This window comes from Pseudorca crassidens, chromosome 11, assembly GCF_039906515.1.
Source record: "Pseudorca crassidens isolate mPseCra1 chromosome 11, mPseCra1.hap1, whole genome shotgun sequence".
Lineage (NCBI taxonomy): Eukaryota > Metazoa > Chordata > Mammalia > Artiodactyla > Delphinidae > Pseudorca > Pseudorca crassidens.
The window spans coordinates 38269511-38288983 of record NC_090306.1 but is presented as its reverse complement, the minus strand read 5'-3'; the positions used below and the strand labels follow the sequence as shown (position 1 = coordinate 38288983).

Here is a 19473-nt window from a genome sequence, read left to right as displayed (position 1 = left end):
ACATTGAAGCAGTGGTAGGTTCAGCACAGAGGCTCTGGCCTCTGCTGCTGTATTTCTGGGCAGAGCAAACATCACTAGCACTGACACAACCTCTTGCCCTCGGAAGATTATAGGTTCTACCCCAGGAGACTCCAGTACTGACTCATTCCTGAGCAGCAAGTGTCTTCCCGTGGGGATCCTCATTCAGCTGACTCTGTTCTGGAAAGACCAAAGGCTAAGTTCTACTCAATGGCTAATGCTGATCCACTACCATCTGCATTTGCTAGAATCCAGTCTGGCGGTAGTGCCTTATAAACCTCCGGACGCTTAACAGGAAGAGGTGCTTTTCTGAGGTGTGGGGGGGAGTATATTTTATTTACATTTTAAAAATCTGATAACTAATATCTTTTCCTCCTTTTCAGCCCCAGAGACTTGGGAACGGAAAGAACAGGAACTTCAAAAACCTACTTCTCACACAGAAGCACACACCACCATGGCTTACACCAGCAAAGGAAGAGAAAGAGGTCTGAACCTCCCTCTGAAGGATCCTCCAGGTCTGGGGGAGGGGGAGGGAAGAGGGAGGGGTCGAGGGATGGGTCTCTTAAGAAAAGGACAGGGCTTCCTTGGTGGCGCAGTTGTTGAGAGTCCGCCTGCCGATGCAGGGGACGCGGGTTCGTGCCCCGGTCCGGGAAGAGCCCACATGCCGCGGAGCGGCTGGGCCCGTGAGCCATGGCCACTGGGCCTACGCGTCCGAAGCCTGTGCTCCGCAACGGGAGAGGCCACAACAGTGAGAGGCCCGCGTACCGCAAAAAAAAAAAAAAAAGGAAAGGGACAGAGAGAGGGCAAGTCAGTTTGAAGGGGTTGGAAAGTTCCTCGTGGCCCCTCCCCTCCTCTTCCTTCCTATGTTACCTCCTGTGCTGGTTTCCCTGTGCCCCCTCCACATTCATGCCTTCATGAATGGGGGTTAAATTAATTTCTTATTCTCCTATTATCAAGCTGTATGGATAAGAGTACATGGATCATATTTTTGCACACGTGTGTGTGTGTGTGTGGGTGTGAGAGAGAGAGAGAGAGAGAGAGATGCTGTCACTTCCTGGCTATATGACTGAATCAGTTATGTATTGCTACCATACTAATGCATGACCAATTACCCCCAGATGTAGGGGTTTAAAACAGCAATTATTTTCTACATGTCTCCGGTTGGCTGACCTCTCTCACATCTGTGGTCTGCTGGCAGGTTGGCTGGTCTGGGATGACCTCATCTGAGATGACTTTTCTCTGCTGAGCATGGTTTCAGCAGCAGCATGTTAGCCCTGGCTTGTTCTCATGGCAGTGGCAGCGTCCCATGACAGAGAAAGTGAAAAGTGGTGCACAGGGGCTCTGGAGGCCCAGGCTTGGAACTGAAACGTCACTTTTCCTGCAGTCTGTTGACCACAGCAAATTACAAGGCCATTCTGGATATAAGGACTAGGAAAATGAAATTTACCTCTTGATGGGAAGAATTACAAAACCATATTGTAAAGGGCATGGATCTAGGGAAGAGTGGAGAATTGCAATCTAACACAATGAACATAAGGGAGAAGTTACTTAAATTTGGGGGCATCAATTTCCTCAATAAGAAAAAAATGGGACCTACATTATAGAGCTCTAAAATGTGATCATGCCCTTTAACATAATGCTTGGCATTAACAGTTAGCCCAGCAAATGACAGAGAAGATGATTATGATCAATATGATGACAGAGAGCATAGTAAAGGTTTACAGGCTGATGTCAGATGCCTGAGTTAAAATTCCAGCTCTGCAATTTAATAGCTGCATAATCTTGGGCAAGTTACTTCACTTCAATTTCCTCATTTATAAAATGTGAATAATAATGTCATCAGATTCATAGGATTGTTATGAGAGATAAGTTAATATAGGGGAAGCATTTTTAATAGTCCTTAAATTATTTAATAAAAACAGTGCAACATATAATTTTTTAAAATTATAAGTTTATAAATTAATGTACATAACATTATTATTATTAATTATTCTTGGGATACTGTGGGAACACAGAGGAGAGGCACCTACTTCTGCATGGGGAATCAGAAAAGACTGTGGAGTGGATACCAGCATTGAATTTTAAAAAACTGTTATGAGTTTGCCGGGTGGACAGCAGAGGGAAGAGCATTCAAAGCGGAATAGAAAGATGGACGACCATATGCCCAGATACACAGATGTCATGTTCAAGAAATTCCAGGAAGTGCAGTTGTTTGGGAGAAAGGTATATATTTCAGACTGGTTGGCTAAAGATGAGAACTACAAGAATCTATCCATATGCATATGGATGATATTTGAAACTCCATAAGTAGATAAGATACAAAGGTCTAGAAAGAAGAGTATCCAGGATAGAATCAATATTATTCTACTTAAACTAGGAAAATATCGGGTAATTCAGATCAAACCTTTCCCTGAGGAAAACTAGGGGAAAAATTCTGCTCAAAGGCATCAGTGTGCTACTAAGGTAGTGATGAAATATAGAACCAAGATATGGGAGAAAACATAAATCCAAAGCGATGAACCCAGTATGTAGGGCTACTACTTCCTTGGGACCATTTGCCAGTTCTGGGAGAAGCTATGAACAGATGTGTACACGTATTTTTTTAGTACCTGTGTTCAGTTCTTTTGGATACACACCCAGGAGTGGAATTGCTGTGTCATTGGTAATTCTATGTTTAACTTTGTGAAGAGCTACCAATCTATTTTCCACAATGGCTGCACCATTTATATTCCCATCAGCAATGTACAAAGTTCCCAATTTCCCCACATCCTCACCAATATTTGTAATAGCTATAGGGGTATCTCATTGTGGTTTTGATTTGTATTTCCCTAATGACTAATGCTGCTGAGCACCTTTTCATGTGCTTATTGGCCATTTGTATATCTTCCTTGGAGAAATTTCTATTCAAATCCTTTGCCTATTTTGAAATTATTTTTATTATTGCCTGTAAGAGTGTTTTGTATATTCTGGATAGTAGATTCTAATCACATATTATTTTCACATATGCCATTCTATTGATTGTCTTTTCACTTTCTTGGGTGACGTCCTTTGATACACAAAAGTTTAGAATTTTGGTGAAGTCCAATTTATCCTTTTTTTTCTTTCTGTTTTTTCTGTACTCTTGGTGTCAGATTTAAGAAACAGTTGCCTAATCCAGGGTCACAAATATTTACACCTGTTTTCTTTTAAGAGTTTTGTAATTTTAGCTCTTACCTTTAGGTATTTCACCCATTTTGAGTTAATTTTTGTATATGATGTGAGGTAAGGGTCCTACTCATTCTTTTCCAGGTAGATATCCAATTGTCCCAGCACCATCTATTGAAAAAAACATTCTTTCCTCCATGGAATGGTCTTGGCAAACGATTGACCATATATGTAAGAGTTTAGTTCTGGACTTTCAATTCTATGTCATTGATCTATATGTCTGTCCTTATGCCAGCATCACACTGTTTTGATTACTGTATTTTCATAACTGGGAAATGTGAGTCCTCAACTTTGTACTTCTTTTTTAAATAATATTTTGGCTATTTTTGGCTATTCTATATGATACTAATGGGGGGGAGGGGGTGTTTGTTTTATTTTGTTTTAGATGGCCTTTATCAGATTGAGGAAGTTAAGTTACCTTCTATTCTTAATTGGTGAGTGTTGGATTTTGTCAAATGCTTTCTCTATTGATGTAATCATGTGGGTTTTGTCTTTTATTCTATTTAAATGGTGTTTTATAGTCACTGATTTTTGTATGCTGAACCAACTTTGCATTTCTGGGATACATTCTACTTGGTTTTGGTATGTAATCCTATTTATATGTTGCTGGATTCAGCTTGCTAGAATTCTGGGGGGAAATTTTTGTGTCTACTTTGGGCACTGCTTTTGCTGCATGAGTTTTGTTGTGTGTTTTTCATTCCTCTCAAAGTATTTTATAATTTGCCTCATGATTCCTTCTTTACTCATTGGCTATTTAAGAGTGTTTTGTTTAATTTACACATATTGGTGAATTCCCCAAATTTCCTTCTGTTATTAATTTCTAATTTCATTCTCCTGTGGTTGGAATACATGCTTTGTACGATTTAAATATTTTGAAATTCATTGAGATTTGTCCTATTTTCTGGAACCTGTAAATGCTCTGGATGTGCAGGCTCAGCGGCCATGGCTCATGGGCCCAGCCACTCCATGGCATGTGGAATCTTCCCGGACCGGGGCATGAACCCGTGTCCCCTGCATCGGCAGGCGGACTCTCAACCACTGCGCCACCAGGGAAGCCCGTTTTGGAAAATTTTTAATCGCAGTTTCAATTGCATTACTTGTGATTAGTCTGTTCATATTTTCTATTTCTTCCTGGTTCAGTCTTGGAAGGTTGCACCTTTCTTAAAATTTTTCCATTTCTTCCAGGTTGTCCATTTTATTGGCATAGAGTTGCTTGTAGTAGTCTCTTATGATTTTTTGTATTTCTGTGGTGTCAGTTGTAACTTCTCCTTTTTAATTTCTAATTTTACTGATTTGAGTCCTCTCCCTCTTTTTCTTGATGAGTCTGGCTAAAGGTTTACCTATTTTGTTTATCTTTTCAAAGAACCAGCTTTTAGTTTCATTAATTTTTGCTACTGTTTTCTTCACTTCTATTTCATTTATTTCTGCTCTGATTTTTGTGATTTCTTTACTTCTACTAGCTTTGGGTTTTGTTTGTTCTTTCTCCAGTCGCTTTAGGTGTAAGTTTAGGTTGTTTGAGATTTTTCTTTTTTCTTGAGGTAGGATTAATTTGCTGTCAAGTTTCTTAGGACTGCTTTTGGTGCATCCCATAGGTTTTGGGTCATGTGTTCTCATTGTCATTTGTTTCTATGTGTTTTTGATTTCCTCTTTGATTTCTTGAGTGATCTCTTTGTTATTTAGTAGCATATTGTTTAGTCTCCATATGTTTGTGTTTTTTATTGTTTGCTTTTTTTTTTTTTCTTGCGGTACGCAGGCCTCTCACTGTTGTGGCCTCTCCTGTTGTGGAGCACAGGCTCTGGACGTGCAGGCTCAGTGGCCATGGCTCATGGGCCCAGCCGCTCCGTGGCATGTGGGATCTTCCCAGACCGGGGCATGAACCTGTGTCCCTTCCATCAGCAGGCAGACTCTCAACCACTGCACCACCAGGGAAGCCCACTGTTTGTGTTTTTTACACTATTTTTCCTGTAATTGCTTTCTAATTTCATAGCGTTGTGGTCAGAAAATATGCTTGATACAATTTAAATTTTCTTAAGTTTACCGAGGCTTGATTTGTGACCCAAGATGTGATCTATCCTGGAGAATGTTCCATGAGCACTTGAGAAGAAAGTGTATTCTGTTGTTTTTGCATGGAATGTCCTACAAATATCAATTAAGTGCATCTTGTTTAATGTCATTTAAAGCTTCTGTTTTCTTATATATTTTCAGTTTGGATGATCTGTCCATTGGTGAAAATGGGGTGTTAAAGTCCCCTACTATGATTGTGTTACGGTCTATTTCCCCTTTTATGGCTGTTAGCATTTTCCTTATGTATTGAGGTGCTCCTATGTTGGGTGCATAAATATTTACAATTGTTATATCTTCTGTTTGGATTGATCCCTTGATCATTACATAGTGTCCTTCCTTATCTCTTGTAACAGTCTTTATTTTAAAGTCTATTTTGTCTGATATAAGTATTGCTACTCCAGCTTACTTTTCATTTCCATTTGCATGGAATATATTCTTCCATCCCCTCACTTTCAGTCTATATGTGTCTCTAGGTCTGAAGTGGGTCTCTTGGAGATAGCATATATATGAGTCTTGTTTTTCTTTCTATTCAATCAGTCCGTGTCTGTTGGTTGGAACATCTATGCCATTTGCATTTAAGGTAATTATCGATATGTATGTTCCTATTACCATTTTCTTTATTGTTTTGGGTTTGTTTTTGTAGGTCTTTTTTTTTTCTCTTGTGTTTCCTACCTAGAGAAGTTCCTTTAGCATTTGTTGTAAGGCTGATTTGGTGGTGCTGAATTCTCTTAGCTTTTGCTTGCTTGTAAAGCTTTTGATTTCTCTGTCAGATCTGAATGAGATCCTTGCTGGGTGGAGTAATCTTGGTTATAGGTTTTTCCCTTTCATTCCTTTAATTATATCCTGCCACTCCCTTCTGGCCTGCAGAGTTTCTGCTGAAAGATCAGCTGATAACTTTATGGGGATTCCCTTGTATGTTATTTTTTCCTTTTTCCTTGCTGCTTTCAATGTTTTTCTTTGAATTTAATTTTTGTTAGTTTAATTAATATGTGCTTTGGTGTGTTTCTCCTTGCATTTATCCTGTATGGGACTCTCTGTGCTTCCTGAGCTTGGATGGCTATTTCCTTTCCCATGTTATGGGGTTTTTGACTGTAATCTCATCAGATATTTTCTCAGACCCTTTCTCTTTGTCTTCTTCTTCTGGGACACATAATTCAAATGTTGGTTCATTTAATGTTGTCTCAGAGGTCTCTGAGACTGTCCTCATTTCTTTTCATTCTTTTTTTTTTTTTTTTGCTGTACGCGGGCCTCTCACTGTTGTGGCCTCTCCCGTTGTGGAGCACAGGCTCCGGACGTGCAGGCTCAGTGGCCATGGCTCACGGGCCCAGCCGCTCCGTGGCATTTGGGATCCTCCCAGACTGGGGCACGAACCCGTGTCCCCTACATCGGCAGGCGGACTCTCAACCACTGTGCCACCAGGGAAGCCCTGTTTTCATTCTTTTTTAATTATTCTGCTCCTTGGCAGTCATTTCCACCATTCTGTCTTCCAGCTCACTTATTAATTCTTCTGTCTCAGTTATTTTGCTATTGATTCCTTCTAGTGTATTTTTCATTTCATTCATTGTGTTGTCCATCACTGTTTGTTTTTTAGTTCTTCTAGGTCCTTGTTAATCATTTCTCATATTTTCTCGATCCATGCCACAGGCCATTAAATTCTGCCTTGAGAAAACAGTGAAAAGAGCCTGTACATTATTGTCCTCAGAACTTTAGTCAAGTCCTGCTCAGCTGCAAGCTGAGGGCAACCCCCCTGCTGTTCATTCCTAGAGTTAAGTGAGTCACACAAGTTCAAGGGTCCACAATGCATCACACACCATCAGGCATGAAACCGTGTGGAATCTTGCTTTGGAATCTTGGATTGACTGTATTGTGGCTCTCAAAAGAGTTAAGGTACAGTCTTATCCTGAGAGAGAAGCCATGCCTAATTTTGGAAAGTCTGATATCAATTCCATTTGATGGAATGGAAACATCTACCAATTATACTGTGAAATTTTCAAAATCAATGAAACAGGTTACGCATTTAAAAATTTTTAATATGGTTTGGTCACAGACCATAACCACAGCTACATCCATGGCATTTTACATATATGCTTTTATTTCAAGTAATAGTTAACTCATGGGCCGCCCCACGCCACCAGGGAAGCCCCATTATATTTTATTAAAAAAATTTTTTTTAATAATTTTATTTTATTTGGCCATGCCACGGGGCATGAGGGATCTTAGTTCCCCAACCAGGGATCGAACCCGTGTCCCCTGCATTGGGAGCATGGAGTTTTAACCACTGGACCACCAGGGAAGTCCCTCATTATATTTTAAAATAACATTATTATTTTCAGGGTTATAAGCCATACTGTGCCTCAAATTATGTGAGTTCCTGTTGAGATTAATGTGACCAAGTCATTTTATTTATTTTGCTTTTCAACTAGCAAATGTTTTTTGCTTAAATGCTTAGTTTATAAAGGTGATTTGAAAACAATACTATCTCTGTTTCCCAAGAAAGCATTTAGGAAGGTCTAAACAGTACAATATAGAGGATGATCATCTTCTACTATAGCTCACTCTACATACTCTTGTTTTGAGTGTGTTAATGAAAGAACTAATGATACCAAGATTATTGAATGAATGAATAATTGCAGATACTTGGTATTGTGGACAGAACCTGTGAACATGATGGGGTATCCCTGTTGGAGAATCATCATGAGAATATCTGTATTCATTTTCTATTGCTGCATAAAAAATTACCACAAACTTGGTGGCTTATAGCAACTTATTTATTATCTCACAATTCTGCATGTCCAGGCACAGAAGTCCATGTTTGCTACTGAGGTTCTCACAAGGCCGAAATTTAGGTGTCAGCGGGGGCTATGGTATCATCTGAAGTTTGGAGCACTCTTTTAAGCTAATTTAGGTTGTTGGAAGAATTCAGTTTCTTGAGGCTGTACAACGAAGGTTCCAATTTTGTCTTGCTGGCTGATAGCTGGAAGGTAGCTTTCATCTCCTAAAGGCCACCCATAGATCTTAGCCAATGTGGCCTTCCTACAACATGGTAGCTTACCTCAAGGCCTACAGGAGAATCTCTCGGACTTCTTGTAAGCTCTTCTAAGCTCACCTTATTAGGTCCAACCCCCAAAGCAGCATCTCCTTATTGACAGTCAAAGTCAGCTGATGAGGGACTGTAACTGCATCTGCAAAATGCTTTCAAATTTCCCATATAACATAATCTAACAATGGCCATATCATCATGGGAGTATCATCAGGGCATAACTGGCTTATGGTGAATGATTGCTTAAAATAGCACACTGTGAACATGACCCTATAAACAAATGACTGTAATAGGATTTTATAATCATTTATGTAAACATTAAATTTTATATCACTTTACAAGTTACAAAGTGCCTGTACATATTCTGCATCACTTGATTTTCATGACTACCTGTCAGAGAGGCACAGTAGATAATTAGTCCAACGTTACAGGTGAAAAAACCAAGGTTCAAAGCAGCTAAGAGGTTGCCCAAAGCTTTACAGAAAATTAGTAGTGGAGTCAGGCTTCAGCCCAGGGTCTTTTCACCCTATAGTTCAGTCCTCTTTTTTGTTAATTCTGAGTTTCCATACTGTGTTTGGTAAGGTTCCAAGGAGAGCTCAGGGATTACGGTAAGACCTCAGAGTGAAAGTAGGGCTAAGTGTTGCTACAGTGGCTCTACTTTTGTTTGTTCTATATATTGGGGCTTCTACACAAGCTTTAATAACCACTGCACTTCATCATGCTGCCTTGTCAAAGGTAAAGAAGAATGCTTACAAAAAAATCTTAGTTTAAAAAATGATTTAGATAGCTGTATATAAAAACCCAAGAGTCTATTCCAGTAAAGTTTTAAGAAGCTGTGATTTCTTGCAGCAGTTGTTGAACCTTTTATAAAGAAAGAAAGATAGAAAAAACAAAAGAACCACATTAAATAGTTGGTTTGAAATGTACACTTAGGAAAAAATGACAAACCCCACCTCCTTCACTTTTTAAATATATGTAAAAAAAATTACCTTCTTAATGTCTGGTCTTTTATTTTTCTTTTCATGCAGACATTGACTGGCAACAGAGTACATAGTTTCAATGGAAGTGGGATCAATGTCATTCATCTTTGTATCAATATAATCTTCAATTGTCTTTTCTTCATCTTCAATTTCTTCTTTAATATCCAGCTTTAAGACAAATGTTAAAACTTTGAGTGTCAAATAAAAGGGAAACAAATCAGATAAATTTATAAATGCATTTATAAATAAATAATATTATAATTAACCTATATTATCAATTATATTATAAAAGAATACATTTAAATTATTTAATCTACATCATAATAACACTTACTCTTAGTTTACTATCTACCATTGTAACCTTATTAAGAATTGAAGACATCTAGGAGAAACTCTATTTATTTACTTACTTACTTATGCATACATATATACCTCCCTCCTAGAAACTTTCAGCCATTTGCCTTTTTTTTTTTTTTTTTTTTTTTTTGCGGTACGCGGGGCTCTCACTGTTGTGGCCTCTCACGTTGCGGAGCACAGGCTCTGGACGTGCAGGCTCAGCGGCCATGGCTCATAGGCCCAGCCGCTCCGCGGCATGTGGGATCTTCCTGGACCGGGGCACGAACCCGTGTCCCCTGCATTGTCAGGCTGACTCTCTACCACTGCGCCACCAGGGAAACCCGCCTATTGGTTTTTGTATTTATGTGACTGAGCTAATTGCTCTCATGTACTCAGCAGTATTTACTGGCGGCCAGCACAAGGAGGTCTGCTTCTTTGCTGTGCTTCTGATGATGCAATTCCAGCCTCTGAATGCAGAGCCCCTCCCTGCACAGGCACACTTCTCTATGTGTACTCACACTGTTGAATCAAAGAGAAAGAGCAAGGAAGAGAAAGGGGGCAGGGCCACGATGAAAAGATAATCAATCGGGAGAGAGGTGGAGGACTAGGATGGTGTAGTGGGTTGAGCGGTAGCCCCCAAAAGATATGTCCAAGTCCTAATCCCCAGAACCTGTGAATGTGACTGTATTTGGAGAAAAGGTCTTTGCAGATGTAATTAAGCTAAGCATTTTGAGATGAGATCATCCTGGATTACCCAGGTGGGCCCTAAATCCAATGACAAGCATCTGTTTAAGAGACAGAAAGAAGAAAAAAAAAGACACAAAGGAGAAGACAATGTGATCACAGAGGCAGAAATTGGAGGGATGTGCATACAAGTCAAGGAATGTCAACAGCCCCTGGAAGCTGGAAGAGGCAAGGGAAGACTCTCCCCTAGAGTCTCCAGAGGGAATGTAGCCCTGACAAAATTTTTATTTCAGACTTCTGGCTTCCAGAACTATGAGAGAATAAATTTGTCATTTAAAACCCTACTTTGCGGTAATTTTTTCCTCCTATATTTTTCACCTACACACTTTCTCTGTATAATCCAATCAACACACAAAGCTTTGGCATGCCTGTACACGAACAGCTCAAAAATTGTAACTCCAGCCCAGGCTTCTTTCCTGACCTCCAAGAACCAATGGGACAGAGGATTTTATTTCTTTGATAAGACAAAATTTCACTATGTGCTACTGTAAAATATTATGAAATATTACAAAAATATTAACTTTTCACAACTATGTTTTATAAATATATTTTAATGTGAAATACTATATAGCATGTAATATTCATTAGTACATATCCAGGAACCCATGGAAAGCTTTGTAATATATAGTTTTATAAGGGACACTTGTAGCAATATTGTAATATAGAGATATTATACTTATGGTATTTCTTAAAAGTATGGCACCAAGCCTTTGAGCAAATATATTATACCTTTTGACTTTCTAATCCTCATTCTAGGGGAATAATCTGGTATACACATGTTGTCTGAATTTGTCACACTGGCTTGTTCCATTAGAACACATAAATTAGAATAAAGTCAGTGTAGTTATTTAACTAATTTTAAGAAAAACTTATATATAGTACTAGGTATTTCTGTAAGTCTTTAATTTTATTAGAAGACTCTCCAAGTGCTTAAAATTTAATATATAGGAAAAAAAAGGCATGGCATAATTTTCCTATAGTTTTAGCATTCAGTTAGTCTATTTATGTAATCGTCAATGAATGCCTAATATAACACACAGGTAAAATTTTCTATGATAACTTTATTAAAAAATACTCCATAATAGAAATGGATAAATAATTTTATTAGCAATTCTATTCTGATATAAATTTCAAAGGAAGCAAATGTTGCTTTTCCTCTCTGCTATTAGTAATCACCATGAAAGTAACAAAATAAACATATACTGGAGAAGACCTCATAAATCATATAGCCCTATTGTGATTTTAGACACAAAGAAACTAGAACATAGAATATATGTGTCTTTTCCAAGCTTCACAAATATTTCAAGGCAGAGCTGAGATTAGAAATATTTGATGCTCTTTCCATATGCCACTACGTAATTGCCAACAGAAAGACTGCCAATAGAAAATGACATTTCTAGATACCAAATTTACCCACAGAAATTTAGATTCTAAATGCATACAGAAAAGGACTGGAAAAAATGAAATCTTTCAATTACCAATAACTGAGGTTCACGGTGTTCATCCACAGCTGGAAGTCCAGTTATTATTTCTAGTAAAACCTAAGAAGAAAGTAAAATCCATTAATATGACTCAAGACAACATATAGAAACTAGAAGGAACATAACTCTTGATTATGAAATCTGATGGACAATTTCCACACACTGCATTATGCCCTTTAGGCATGAAAGCGGAAAGAACACGAGCTGTGGTCATTTCTGACCACTCTTTCTTCCCGGACACCTTGGATCCCACCCATACCCACAAGCAGTTCTTTTCTACTGGCAACTTACTAAACAATCAGCACCCCCTCAACATGTGTTCTGGACACTGCTTTTCCTGTCTTGCAGAGGATTTTTCACAAGAATAATTTTCTCTGGTTCTTAGGAGAATATTATTTTCTAAACCTCAGGCATATCCTAGAACCCTGTGCCTTAACTTCACAGTATTATGAAGATAAATATCCGTAAATCAAACACATATGAATAAATAAGATAAAGAAGCACCCAATTTCTCCAACCACTCCCATCCACTCCTCATACCATAATAAAAGTTATTAGGAACAGACTGGTAGATCAGAAAATGCCAAAGCATATTTCCTTCAAAAAATATTTCATTTTTAAAACATGACATTAGAGTGCATACTGTATGACACAATTTGTTTTATGCATTAATTCAAGTTTCATATTAATTCATGTGGCAAAAAGTTATTTCTTGCAGTAATTTCAGAAATCAATTTAAAAGTTTTACAAATTCAGAGTAGTTTTTATAACTTTCTCATTTAACTAGAGGTTAAAGTGAACAATTTTAATCTTTATGTAAGAGAGCTAAGCAACACAGGTGTATTCAAAATATTCTATTTCAATTTCACAAGTACAGCCAGAATGATTATTGTTACTAATTATATATATATTATTTTATATGTGTGTGTATGTGTGTGTGTGTGTGTGTGTGTGTGTGTGTGTGTGTACATATATATATATATGAAACTTACCACACCAAAGCTGTAGATGTCAGATTTGGCTGTTATTTCTCCTCGCAAAGCTTCTGGTGCCATATAAGCTGTTGTTCCCACAATTCTGCTTGTCAGGACTGTTTGGGCAAACTTCTCAGAAGCCCGTGCAAGCCCAAAGTCAGATATTTTGGCTGTAAAGTCTTCGTCTAGTAAGATATTTGCACTGAAAAAAAGTTTTTCTTTTCAAGCAAATCAAATAGTTCCTTAGGTAGGTGTATGAATGTTTGTATTTATACAGTATCCCACTTTATAATATACATCATAAAAGCCTGAAATTTGTGTAAACAAATGAGAATTTCAGATTAAAGCTAAAGAGAAATAAAATTGTCTTCTTTTCCTTATTGTTTCTTGAGGGAAAATCTAAGGAGAATAAAAGTGAAATAAAGCTGTTGATATTAGTGAGAGATATTTTTATTATTTCACAAATAATTTATTACAAGGTAACTTCCCTCAAAGTGTCCTAAAGCACCCTTCTTAATTCCTTTCCTAAAATATCCCAATTCATTTAAAAACAAATTTTCAACTAAAGTTTCTTAATTATTTATTTCATTTCTTGGGGGGTATTATCTGAAATCTTTTGAAGAGGAAAGAATATGGCTAAAAGACCTTCATTCATTCATTTTATGCATGTGCTCCTACACTCATACTTTCATTCAACAAAACTTTATTGAGGACCCCCAATGTTTTATAGTATTTAAGCTCAGGGCTGGGCATGGGGGCTATCTTCAAATCTTATCTGTAACAAAGGTATAGGAATAATTTTTTAAAATCCAGTAAGTATTCATAATGGTGATATTAGGCACAAAATGCTGAGAGAACAACCATGTGTCTGGAAGAACTGCAGAAAATTCCAAGTAGAAGGTGAAAAGAGCGCATAGTCTTGAAGGACTGTTACAAGTTGAGATTAAAAGAAGGAAAGAAAGGCATCTCAGACAAATGGAGCAACATGAACACAGTGATGAAAACAAAAAATATATGATCAATTTGAAGAAACTGGTGTCAGTGGAACATGAGGAGAGCTTGAACTTTATCCTGTGAGCAGCAGGATACCAGCTAATGGGTTCATAGTAGGGAATTGATGTTATCAGACTTGATTTTTAGGACCACAACCTGTCAGTATAGTACTGCATAGATGAGAACTGGTACAGACTGGTTAAAGGATGACCAGGAAAGTTTGTAATAAAGCAAACAAGAGATAGAGTGTAAATAAAGGCTGGGGAGAAAAAGGAGGTGCAAATTTTGAGGCACACTCAATAGAACTTTGTAATTTGTATGATATGCGGAATGAGAAAGTCTTTAGCTTGGGAGACAGGATGAATACTGACTTCATTTGATTAGGAAAGAAATACAGAAGGAAGAACTTGTGTTGGAAGAGGAATGAGTGATTTCTGACATGTTGACTTACGGGCTGCTGTGGGACATCTTGGTGGGGTGATTTGGTCTGTAAACACTGAAAATATAGGACTGGAGGCTAATGATACCGATTTGAGAGTTGCCCACATAGAGGTAGAAATTAAAGTCAATATATCACTCAGCAAGAATATGTAGGATGAACCAAAGAGACGATGAGGTAAGAACACACCAACTGGAATACACCAATGTGTAAGGGATGGGAGATGGTGTCTCTTCTCTTATCTGAGGCTAGTCCCTCTACTTGGACTCCCTTCTACATTCTCAGGAACCTTATGCTATAAATTATCTCATTTCTCTCTTCTGTTCTATCACCTCCTTCTTCCCATAGACACAAAAACATGCTTTAGTCTCTGCCATCTTAAAAAAAAAGCTTCCTGAATGACACACTAATTTCCAGTTATCCCTCTTCATGGGCTAAACGTCTTATCAGAGTGTCTATACTCACCTCTCAGTTTTCTCGCTCCCATTCTCTGCTCAACTACAACCTGAATTCTGACCCAATTACTACATGGAAGTAGGTCTCCATTAAGTCACTAAGGACCTTCATGGCACTAATCAAATGCCTCATTTAAAAAATTTTTTTTAAAATGCCATATTTTTCAGTCCTTATCCTGACCTCTAAAAAAGCAATTGACACTTTTGACTAGTCCTTCTAGGGAAACTCTCTTTCCTTGTTCTCAGGGATACCACACTCTCCTGGTTTTCAGCTTACTTGCAATACTTTCTTAGATTCCTTTCTAGACTCATTCTCTTCTACTTGGCCATTAAGTCTTGAATTTCCTCAGTACTAAATCTTGGGAACTTTTCCTAATCTAGTTCTCTCTTAAAGTGAAGACAACCATATGATAGCTCTTCAATTAACACCCATATGCAAGTAATACACAAATTGATGTCTTCAGCTCAGACTTCTTTCAGCTCCAACATGTACATCACACTGATTAACATCTCTACTCACTTCTATATCTTAAAGGAACCTCTAACACAACATGCACAAAAGAGAACTCACATTTTCCACCCCAAACCTGGTCCTCTTTCAGTGCTTTCTCTATAAGTGAATCATGTCACAGTCATTCCAGAATTCAGTTCTGGAAGCCATAAATCCTGGTGTCACTCCTGATATGTCACTCTCCCTGATGCCCCTGCAGCCAAGAATCAGCAAGACTTGCCATCTTAAGCTCTCAAATCTGTTCACGTCTCTTCATATGAACTGCTACCACCAAGCCTTCTATGATAGGCTCCAAGCTACCCCTTCTTACAAACTGTTCTCCACACTCAAGTCAAAGTGATCTTCTCAAAACTTAAATGTGGTGCCACATTCTTACTTACAATTTTTCAATGGCATCTGATTACACCTGTGATAAAATTAATGTCCTTATTTTGGTCTATTAGGTCCTACAGGGCTTAGCTCTCTGCCTACTTCCATAATTTTATCTTACATCAATCACCCCTTGAATTTCCGCACTTCAGTCATTTATTTCACTTCCTGTAATTCTTCATGCTCCCACGTTCCCTTTCAACACTGGTCTCACATATGTGGTTCCTTCTTCCTAGAATGCTCTTTCCCCATTTTCTGTGGCTGCCCTCAAATTGTGCCTACTTATTTCCTGTTCATTCTTTGGATCTCAGCTTAAATATCATTTCCTCAGGGAACTCTTCTTTATACTAATACTATAGACTATACACTAAAGTTCTGTTATTATTTTGTGATTATTTGATTGCTGTCAGATGCTACAAATGCTACTTTTGCTAACTATACCATCTACAGTACCTATCATGTCGTAAGTGTTCAACTAATATTTGTTAACTAACTAAATACATAACAAGAAAGATAACTGAAATGTACCCGTGGAGGATAAAAGTGATTCAGAAAAGAGCAGTGATCCAGAAAATAAGAAGGAAAATAATCTTGACATAGCAAAAATGGTCAAGAAGAACAGAAAAACATACTATTCTTTTTAAAAAGGTAAATTAGGATGAATGCTGGAAATAGGTCACTGGGTTTGAAATAAGGCAGATTACAGACATCCTTAGTGAGGAGAGCTTTCATGGAGTGCTCCAGGTTAAGACGTGCATGTGAATAGTGAATAGAAAGAGTGAGAGAAAATTATTCTTTAAGACAGTTTTCCTAAAGCTTTGTAAAGGTAGCATTTACCTTTTAATATCTCTATGAATATGATGGTTTTCATGTAAATAACTGAGGCCATTAGCTGCACCCTGAGCAATCTTGCATCTTTTGCACCAAGAGAGTGGTGGAGTATCATCCTTATGAAGTAAGAAACAAACCAATTAAAAAAAAAGAGGAGGATAAAAAAAATCTATGAAAATATACAATAAGATTTTTTCTAAGCAGCTACTGACAATTATATTACATTGCTAAGAATTTACAAATATCACTTTTTAAGTTGTTAAAAAATAATCTCTAAATAAGATCAAATGGGGATTAGTATTTCTTATTTAACAATAAAAATATATAAGAGCATCTTCAAAGTCTAGCCTTGACTGATATTTTTACATTTTAGATTATCACCTGCTAGGCAATTCCAGTTGTTTACATACCAACTGTATAGTTTTCACAGACCAGGAAAAATATTAAGACTAATACAGTTTAAATGATCCTGTCACAAAGTAAATATCAGTATCCCAACACAGAAACATAAAGCCTAACAATGTGATGAACAAACATCTTACCAAGCAAGACAGTCTGTCTAGCAATGAACCATTGGGCATGTAAACATACACTAAGCAGAGGTCATCTCCATCACTTGAGAAACCAAGTAGTTCTACTAAGTTTTCATGTTGACACCTGTGACAAATAATTTTCCACTCAAAATTATTATGATACATACATATATTTAGCTGTAGGTTATAAGTTATTCAATTTAGAGCTTTAAAAAAAAGCAAGAAATAATTATATGCTATATATCACTGTAATATGATACATATGGTTCTAACATCTTTATATATGTTTATTATAACTGCTTATAATTTTCTGCAAACAGTTCTCCTTTCAGTCAATATTAATCAACATTAGAAGCAAAACTGCTTTTGATTTTATAGCAAAAGCTCAATAATTCAGATCATTGGTACTTGTAATAGTTTGGTTAAGAACTAGGCTGATGTTTACCTTTGTTTTGTATAATTTTCAATGATAGCACAAACAAGATTTCAAGAAGTGTGTTGAAACTTGTATGACAATCCTTTCAAGAATTCTTTAACACATCCAAAGCACTGATTTATAGACATCTGATTTTTAATTACATCTAATTCATATATTTTTGATCTTTAATCATGTCTGATTATTTACAACCTAATTTGAGTTTCTTTATATACTTGAGAGTAATAAAACTAAATAGAGCTGAAGTATAACAAAACTGCAGGCATCTGTGGCACAGTAGAAAGAAACCTGGGTTCAAAGTCCTAAGTTTAAAGTCCAGTTCTGCCACCTCCTGGAAATGTGACCTCTCACAAGTTAACACCCTCACTGAGCCTCAGCAACTTTACCTGGTAAATGTGGATAATAATACTTACTATGTAACATGAATGCTGTGAGAATTAAATGAGCAAATATATATGAGAGCCCAGAAATATTTTATGAAGTGCACATTAAGACAGTAAGTGCTCCATTTTCCACCAAATTGGCACATTTTAAAAATGAGTAGGGCTTTCCTGGTGGTGCAGTGGTTGAGAGTCCGCCTGCCAATGCAGGGGACACAGGCTCGTGCCCCGGTCCAGGAGGATCCCACATGCCGCGGAGCGGCTGGGCCCGTGAGCCATGGCTGCTGAGCCTGCGCGTCCAGAGCCTGTGCTCCGCAACGGGAGAGGCCACAACAGTGAGAGGCCCGTGTACCGCAAAAAAAAAAAAAAAAAAAAAAGAGAAGATAACATTTGCTGAATTTATACTAACAAGGCACTGCGGTGAGTGATTTACCTGCTTTGTTTTATTTAATCCTTACAATAACTTAATGAAGTATTTCATTATTAAAATAATTATCCCATTTTACAGATGAGAAAACTAATGAATAGACAGTTAAGAAACTTGGTTAAGTTAAGAACGAATAGACTTCGTCTTGCGAGACCACTGGAATCACAACTAACTGCTGAACAATCAATGACAGGAAGACACTGGAATGCACCAAAAAAGATACCCCATGTCCAAAGACAAAGGAGAAGCTGCAATGAGATGGTAGGAGGGGCGCAATCACAATAATATCAAATCCCATAACTGCTGGGTGGGTGACTCACAAACTGGAGAACACTTATAGCACAGATCCACCCACTGGAGTGAAGGTTCTGAGCCCCATGTCAGGTTTCCCAACCTGGGGGTCCGGCGACAGGAGGAGGAATTCCTAGAGAATCAGACTTTGAAGGCTAGCGGGATTTGACTCAGGACTTCAACAGGACTGGAGGAAACAGAGACTCCACTCTTGGAGGGCACACAAAAAGTAGTGTGTGCACCAGAACCCAGGGGGAAGGAGCAGTGACCGCATAGGAGGCTGATCAAGACCTACCTGCTAGTGTTGGAGGGCCTCCTGCAGAGGCAAGGGGTGACTGTGGCTCACCATGAGGACAAGGACACTGGCAACAGGAGTTCTGGGAAGTACTCCTTGACGTGAGCCCTCCCAGAGTCTGCCATTAGCCCCACCAAAGAGCTGGGTAGGCTCTAGTGCTGGGTCGCTGCAGGCCAAACAACCAACAGGGAGGGAATCCAGCCCCACACATCAGCAGACAAGCGGATTAAAGTTTTACTGAGCTCTGCCCACCACCAGTCCCTCCCATCAGGAAGCTTGCACAAGCCTCTTAGATAGCTTCATCCACCAGAGGGCAGACAGCAGAAGCAAGAAGAACTACAATCCTGCAGCCTGTGGAACAAAAACCACATTCACAGAAAGATAGACAAGATGAAAGGGCAGAGGGCTATGTACCAGATGAAGGAAAAAGATAAAATCTCAGAAAAACAACTAAATGAAGTGGAGATAGGCAACCTTCCAGAAAAAAAATTCAGAATAATGATAGTGAAGATGATCCAGGACCTTGGAAAAAGAATGGAGGCAAAGATCGAGAAGATGCAAGAAGTGTTTAACAAACACCTAGAAAAATTAAAGAACAAACACCTAGAAGAATTAAAGAACAAACAAACAGAGATGAACAATACAATAACTGAAATGAAAACTACACTTGAA

General features: G+C 38.1%; 1 protein-coding gene across 5 annotated transcripts in view; it reads right to left on the bottom strand.

The window, feature by feature from the left end:
• Positions 1 to 8032: 8032 nt before the first annotated feature.
• Positions 8033 to 19473, bottom strand: part of IRAK4 (interleukin 1 receptor associated kinase 4) — a 30195-nt gene continuing 18754 nt past the window's right edge. For 4 of the 5 annotated variants that reach the window (XM_067696259.1, XM_067696262.1, XM_067696260.1 and 1 more), the window contains 6 exons: positions 16982 to 17096; positions 16446 to 16555; positions 12860 to 13043; positions 11865 to 11927; positions 9316 to 9474; positions 8033 to 9187 (listed from right to left, as the gene is read on the bottom strand). In XM_067696259.1, the coding sequence (XP_067552360.1) occupies positions 9152 to 9187; positions 9316 to 9474; positions 11865 to 11927; positions 12860 to 13043; positions 16446 to 16555; positions 16982 to 17096 (667 nt within the window). In that variant the 3' untranslated portion in view covers positions 8033 to 9151. The remainder of the gene's footprint in view (positions 9188 to 9315; positions 9475 to 11864; positions 11928 to 12859; positions 13044 to 16445; positions 16556 to 16981; positions 17097 to 19473) is intronic. The other variant, XM_067696263.1, reaches the window with a different exon arrangement.